Source organism: Saccopteryx leptura, chromosome 3 (assembly GCF_036850995.1).
Source record: "Saccopteryx leptura isolate mSacLep1 chromosome 3, mSacLep1_pri_phased_curated, whole genome shotgun sequence".
NCBI classification, from domain to species: Eukaryota; Metazoa; Chordata; class Mammalia; order Chiroptera; family Emballonuridae; genus Saccopteryx; species Saccopteryx leptura.
In genome coordinates, this window is record NC_089505.1 from 117,459,071 (window position 1) to 117,466,278 (window position 7,208).

A 7,208-nucleotide genomic window follows, 5' to 3' on the forward strand; every position below is an offset into this window, starting at 1 on the left:
GCCCTGCCCTGTAGGAGGTTCTGCCATCGGCGCCTACTTTCCCCATATAAAGTGTGACCAGTCATTACCAACCAGCTGCTCCCAAGTAGTACCTGAGGGCCCAGGGGCCTGGGAATATCCACATGTCCAGGTAGGACGCCCCCTTGCACTCATTGCTCCAGATCTGGAGTGAGAGGTGAGAGAGATGGCATGTCAGGACCAGCAGTGGGGAAAGGGAGGGAAAATCTCGTGAGTTCCCTGTGCCAGTTCTATCTGGGACTGCGATATTTCCGGAACTGGTCCCTTCTTGTGACCAGGAGGATAAAAAAATGTCAGATATGTGCAAGAGGAATACAAAGCCAGCAAGCCTGCCTGGCCCCTGCCGTCCTGCTTCTCCTAGGGAAGGGGACACCTTTATAATGCTTCGCAAAGTGGCAAACCCACGTGGTTTTCCCCTGAGCTCGAGCCTGCCCCGCAGCAGTCAGCTGACCTAACTTTTCCTCCAGGGGAAGAAACCACCCAGAACTGCACCGTCATCCATCAGGGAGCCTCGAGCCCCGTGTGGCAGTAGAGCATTTGAAACATGGCTAGTCTGAACAGAGATGCTCTCTAAGATACACAACTTATTTTTTAAAAATCCATACAAAATGAAAAACTGAAATAGCTCAGTTCATCATTTGTATATTAAAATGAAAATATTGAGGGGGTTATATAAAAATTTTAATGCTGGTTTCTTTTCACTTTTTTAACGTGGCTACTGGAAATTTTAAATTAGACATGTGGCTCAGGTTCTATTTTTACTGGACAGCACTGCTCTAGAGTTAGGACTGGCCCCCGATCATCTCCACAGCACAAAGCAAAGAGAAGCATAGACAGGTCAAGCCTAATTATTTTGTGAGCTGCTAATAGAAAGATAACTTTGATTTTGTTTTTCTTGTCTCTTTCAGACAAATCAGAGAGAGAGAAAGAGGTATTCATTACAAGGGGCTCAAACCAGGAGGTGGGTGACAGCTTACAACCCCCTCCAGCAGCCCCATTAGCCCACCCGGAGCACATGTGCTATGTGATGCCAGATTGATCTGCTAGAAGCAGAGCCTTGACCATGGCCCAGTTATACTTTGGGACCCTCCATGGGCACCTCAAATGAGACCCAGTGCCTCACCATGGCATTCAAGGCCCGGAGCAGCCTAAGCCAAACTTGTCTTTCCAGCTTCGCCTCACATGCCCCCTACTCAGAACCACACATCTGTCAGTTCACACTTCTGTTCGTTCAACAAACATCTACTGATTACTTCCCATGTGCCAGGCACAGTGTGGTCTGCTGAGGTCACAATGGTTAGCAACATAGGCATAAACCTGTACCAGGGGTTCCCAAACTTTTTACACAGGGGGCCAGTTCACTGTCCCTCAGACCGTTGGAGGGCTCCCACATACAGAGCTCCTCTCACTGACCACCAATGAAAGAGGTGCCCCTTCCAGAAGTGCGGCGGGGGGGCCAGATAAGTGGCCTCAGGGGGCCGCATGCAGCCCATGGGCCGTAGTTTGGGGACACCTGCAGTGTATGCTTTGGGGACGATACATCTAGTGGAGGTTGACAGATGATAAGGAAAATTATATCACATGTGGTATGAGCAGTTGTAGGGGAAGCACAGGAACCATTAATGCACCAAAGAGGCACCTAAATCACACTTGAGATCAGGGAGGGCTTCCTGGAGGAGGTGACATCTCAGTTAAAGAATTTGAGTTGGCCATACTGAGGCTGAGGGTGGCAAATATCCCAGGCAGAGGGAACTCTGGGTTCAAAGACCAACAGGAAAGCAGAGCAGAGGGCAAAGCATGCTGAAATGAACTACATGCATTCTGGCTGGAGGGCAGGGATTAAGGGCAATTGGCTGGCCTGGAGTGCATGGCAAGGGCTTGTGAGCCCTGTAAAGGAGTGTGGCATTTATCTGGAGGTTTATTCTGCATGTGTTTTAAGCAAGGAAGTTCCCGTTTCCTACAGGAAATGCCTTACCTCTCTTCTCTGTTTGCTCAAATCCTGCCCCCCGCCCCTACCCCCAGGCAGGAGCCTGCCACAGTCAGGTTCTGGAGGTTTTGAAGGAAAATGAGCAAGAGGCTTGTGGGGGCTTCAGCCCAGGGGAAAGAGCTGAGGGGTGCAGGGACTGGGTGGGGCTGGGTTTGGGGATCAGCTGTGGAATTTGGGGCTGAGGCACAATCTGAGTTTGGATTTAGGATTTGGGGGCTGGATTCAGGAGCAGGAGCTAAGGTTAACACTGACGATGATCGTGAGGTCTAGGACCTAATTCCAGAGTTTGGAGCTAGGGTTAGGTGTGGAATTTGAGCTGAGATTTCAAACCAGATCTGGAGTTGAAATTTGGAGCTGGGAATGGGATTGGATTTGGAAATGAGGCTGGAGATTGAGACTGGGATTTGAGATTCAGGGTTGGGGCTAAAAGGCGGGGTAGGAGCTGGGATTTGAGCTGGGAGTTCTAGTTAGGGTTTGAAACTGCAGCTGGGGTGAGGGTTAGGTTTGGAACGGTGGCTAAAGCTAACATGGATTTGGAGCTGGGGGTATGGGTCAGGGCCCAGGCGCTGGGGCTATAGACAACATTTCTCCTGCTGCCCAGGTCTGGGGATTGTGTCTGAGCACTAATAGCAGCTGGCAGAAGCCCCTCCCTTCCCAGGAATGCCTCTCCCCGCAGAAGGAGCAGTGCCACGTCAGCCAATCGGCTCAAGCCCTGCCTAGGAAACACCTGTTGATCCCCTCCCCCCCAGGACTCACCTCGGTGCAGGTTAGGCAAGTGAAGCACCTCCCCGGAAACGGAGTTGAAGCACCCCACCTGCCCGGCTCAGATCGGATCCAACACTTCCAGACTTCTCGTGAGTGCCCCGTAGCCCCCCCCCCCACTCCCACCGCCCCCCCTTCTTTCACTGGCTCGTCACCTGAGAATCTCCACCTCACCCCCAGCCTGGCCCTACTGACCCAGCACACCTGTGCAAGCACCGCCACACCAGCCAAGTCAGCGACTCCAGGGCCCCTCCCACGGCCCCTCTTCCATCTCCCTTAGGGGCATTTGCACCTGCCCCTCCCACCCGGTTGCCAGGCTGCCCCTGGCGTAACCCTTGTGCGGCCACGTAGGCACATTCTTGGAATGATCCAGGACCTATGTCCTATGTCTATAGCAAGAGTCCTACCCTGAATTGGAAAGGAGAACGAACATTGTGGTCTTTTATTCAAAAAGCATGCTTTGGGCATCTCTGCGGGCCCCAGAATTCTCATTGAAATTCTGAAATGGAGGTATCAAATGACCTGCCCCCACCCCTCAAGGTAAACATTATTGTCCTCAATTTTAAGAGAAGGAGGCTAGGCTCTAAAAGGTGAATTCCTGGGGGCTTCCCTGACCCTCCCCTAAACCCCTCTTCTGACTAAACCACACCCAGCTTTATCACATGAACCTGGAACATGCCTGCTGTAACCAGGCCCCTGGAGGGCAGGGACCTTGGCTGCTTTATTTTGCCCAACGTGAGTCCCATGGACTGGCTTCTGCGGGACATGTTAAAGGGGAAACCACTATGAGGTCCCTTTCCTAAAGATAAGGCTTGCAGCTGGGGTTCAAATCCAGAGCCCTCCTAACCCTTTGCACAATTTTATAAAAATCTTAGAAGAGGGTAGTATGGGAGTGGTGAGAGGGAGGAGAGCAGGGGGACAGGACGACCTGACAGGAAGGTGAAGAGTCGGAAGCAGTGGGGTGAGGATGGGGAATGGGATGGAGAACGTTTAGAGGTGGCCTCCCCAGGAAGTACGTGAGGAATACAAGAGGAGGAGCAGGTTTGGTTAAGATGACAAGCTTGGGTTGGACCTGTTGCGTCAGAGGTGACTATGGGACTATGCCACATCAAGGTGACAATTGGCTAATGCGTCTGGAGCTCAGGAGGGAGATCCGGTTTGAGGAGGGGGAGGGGCAAGTTTGGGAACCAGCGGCCATGGCTGTGGGATTGGGTGGAATGTTAGGGGTTAGATCCTAACCTGCAGAAAAGGAGCCAGAGCCCTAAGAGAGGATTCAGGGCCAGGCTGCTGGTTCTAGAAGGGTTAAAGTCATAGCCCCTTCCCTCCCCACCACCCTGCCCCCAGGAGCCAGCCGTGACAGTGACAGCCGAAGCCATGTGAGCTGGATTCTGAATAAGGCTTTATCTCTGGCTCTTCCTCATCGTCCACTGTCCACCGTGACACCAGCTCCCTCGGCCAGCCGGGATGGGACAGGCAATTGAGAGAGCCGGAGAGGTCAGGGGCTGGGCAAGGGGGGTTCATGGGAGGGGTGGGGGTGCTCTTATGGGGGAACTTTCCTGGGGTCATCAGAGAGGCATTTCCAAGGGGCAGTACCAGAGAAGAGGCTTTCCTGGGGGGTATTCCACGGGATGTGGGAGGATTCCTAGGGACCCCTACAGCCCCCAGGAGAGACCATGGGGGGCAGGTGGGCTGGGGAGATAACAACTGATTCTTCCTGGCAGATGATGGTGACTTTACCCTGGACCGTGAGAGAAGTAGGACTCTGGGCTTCCAGCTGCCAAGCAGGTGGTGGGGGCTCCAGGCCATGATCTGCACCCTCAAACCCCTGCTGCTGCCCTCTGCCCTGAGGTCTACCAGACCCAGCCATGTCTGAAGGAGAGGCTCGAGCCCCACCGGGTCGGGGGCTTCCCCCGGATGTGCTGGCAGAACAGGTGGAATTATGGTGGTCCCAGCAGCCGCGGCGCTCGGCGCTCTGCTTTGCCATGGCCGTGGCCCTTGTGGCTGGCTGTGGGGCAGGTGGCGTGGCACTGCTTGCCTCCACCAGCAGTCGCTCAGGTGAGTGGCGCCTGGCAGTGGGCACCACCCTCTGCCTACTGGCCCTGCTGGTTCTGGTTAAGCAGCTGATGAGCTCAGCCGTGCAGGACATGAACTGTATACGCCAGCCCCACCATGTGGCCCTGCTGCGCAGTGGTGGCAGCGCTGATGCCCTCATGGTACTGCTCAGTGGCCTGGTGCTGCTTGTCACTGGCCTGACGCTGGCTGGGCTGGCCACTGCCCCCGCCCCTGCCCGGCCACTGGCTGTCATGCTGTCTGTGGGCATCGCCCTGGCTGCCTCCGGCTCACTCTTGCTGCTGGGCTTGCTGCTGTATCAGGTGGGTGTGAATGGACACTGCCCTCCCCTCCGCGCGGCTGCCCCCTCCACCCACAGTGACCGCCATGGCAATAGCAGCATCTTCAGCATCTCAGGACGGTTGTCTGCTGGCCAGCGTCATGAGACCACATCCAGCATCGCCAGCCTCATCTGACCGAGCCTCGGCCCTTCCCACGGCCTGCCTGAGCCTCCACAGATCCGTGCCGGGGTGTGAGTGAGTGTGTGTGTGCGGTGTCCCCAGGACTGTCCAGCTCCGCTGGGGAATTGTGTGCTGTGTGATGAGACCCTAGGTGTGCCCTCACATCCACACCATGGGAAGACGATTGTGTGTCTTCTCGGAACTGGGAGTTGTGGCCATGGAACTGTCAGAGCCTGCCTGTCTATATCTGGGGTCCCTGGGCATTCTCGGCTCCTGTTTCCAACAACCCTCCAGGCCAGTTCATCAGGGATTTCCCCAGGGGTGACTGTTGCCCACCCCAGAGACTGCACCAGCAAGTCTTCATTCACTGGTGACAAAGTGGAGCAAACACAGGCTCCGGAAAGTGACAGGCCTGGGTTGGAATCCCCTCTCTCCCACTTCCCAGCTGGAGAACTTGGACAAGTGACTTAACCTCTCTGAGGCGCAGTTTCTTGAGAGTTATGATCGTTGTTGTGGTAATCAATTCTGAGGGTCAAATGGCATGTATGGAAGGAGTGGGTGTATGTGCAATAAAAGTGGTGGCTGCTGTTATTGTCACTGTCTTTACATCCCCATCTCACCTACAGACTCTTTCTTCCCCTTCCCCACACCCATTGCTTCCGAAGTGAATACTCTGTGCCTACCTCAGGCTGACAAAGGTGCCTTGAAGGTGTCCTCCGTGAGGCCTGTGTTTCTCCTCTCGGTACTGCAAAGCTGGAGAGGAAAAGGGGGTGGGGGTGCTCAGCTTTGGGAAGATGATGGGTTTCTGGTCCCAGGGAGGGAAGGGGGCTGAGTCCTTGGCATTTGCTCATGTGCTGGTTCAAAGTGAAGCCTTCAGTATTGGGGTTCTATCAGCCGGTTTCTCAGGAGGCTGCCGCTGGTTTCCCATCTCTGAAACCAGAATAGCCTGCTCTTGCCTCTGGGTTCCTGGGCATGGGAGGGGTGTTTGAAACCCCCTCGTGCAGTAAGAGTCACTTCCTGCTTGAGGCCCCACCCTGAAGAGGATCCCCCTTCTCTCTGGTGCAGGAACACTTGGTGAGGGAGTAAGGGGGACAGGATAAAGTTCCACTGGACAAGCGCTCGCTTCCTGCTTCACGGGGAGCAGATCACACGAAGCCTCTCAGAGGATAGAAAGGTGGGGACCAGACCTGTCTCCTCCTCAGAGGTGCTGAATGCAGAGCTCCAAAGGCTCCAAAAAGAAAGCACCGCTTTCAAGTGCCAAGCTCAAGGCAGCCTCCTGGAGAGAACACCGCCGGGCTGGTGGGTGAGGTGAAGGGTGCTGCCAGCCCAGGCAGGGAGCTGCAGGGGCAGAAACCACAGGGCATTCCAGAGCGCCAGGTACTCCAGAGGCACCTCGGACTCCACCTATAGCCACCTATAGTTAGTTAGGCTGGAACCTCTCTCTCTCTCTCTCTCTCTCTCTCTCTCTCTCTCGATTAGGACCCTTTCTCACTCTCTCCTCACTGCTTGCTGCACGGGCCTCTGCTCCTGCGAACTCCTTGTGTAAATAGATGTTCACGTGGCAGTCACACCCCCCACACTCACTACCCCAACAGAGCCCTCTTCATCTTTGCCTGTTTATGCAGCAGCCTCTCAGCTGTTCTCCCTCCTTTTGCTCTTTTCTCCTCTTAATGTTCTCCCTCCTTTTGCTCTTTTCTCCTCTTAATGTTCTCCCTCCTTTTGCTCTTTTCTCCTCTTAACTCCACCTCCCATCCCTCAACGCCAACACGTTCACTACGTACACTACGCCTGGAGGAACCCACAATGCAAATGTCCCTTAGGGCCCTTCCGCCGCCCCCATCTCTCGCAGGCTCGGGTGCAGACTTGAACAGGATTTGGCCTCCCTCTCCCCTTACGTCACCCCGTGAGCCAGACACTGAGCCTCGGCATGC

General features: G+C 54.9%; 1 protein-coding gene across 1 annotated transcript; it reads left to right on the forward strand.

The window, feature by feature from the left end:
* The first annotated feature begins 2,490 nt into the window (after positions 1 to 2,490).
* On the forward strand, positions 2,491 to 5,885 carry TMEM125 (transmembrane protein 125). The gene is made up of 3 exons (XM_066376039.1): positions 2,491 to 2,859; positions 4,112 to 4,261; positions 4,489 to 5,885. Exon 3 carries the CDS (start codon positions 4,633 to 4,635, stop codon positions 5,290 to 5,292), a length of 660 nt encoding a protein of 219 aa, XP_066232136.1. The 5' UTR covers positions 2,491 to 2,859; positions 4,112 to 4,261; positions 4,489 to 4,632; the 3' UTR covers positions 5,293 to 5,885.
* Positions 5,886 to 7,208: the final 1,323 nt, after the last annotated feature.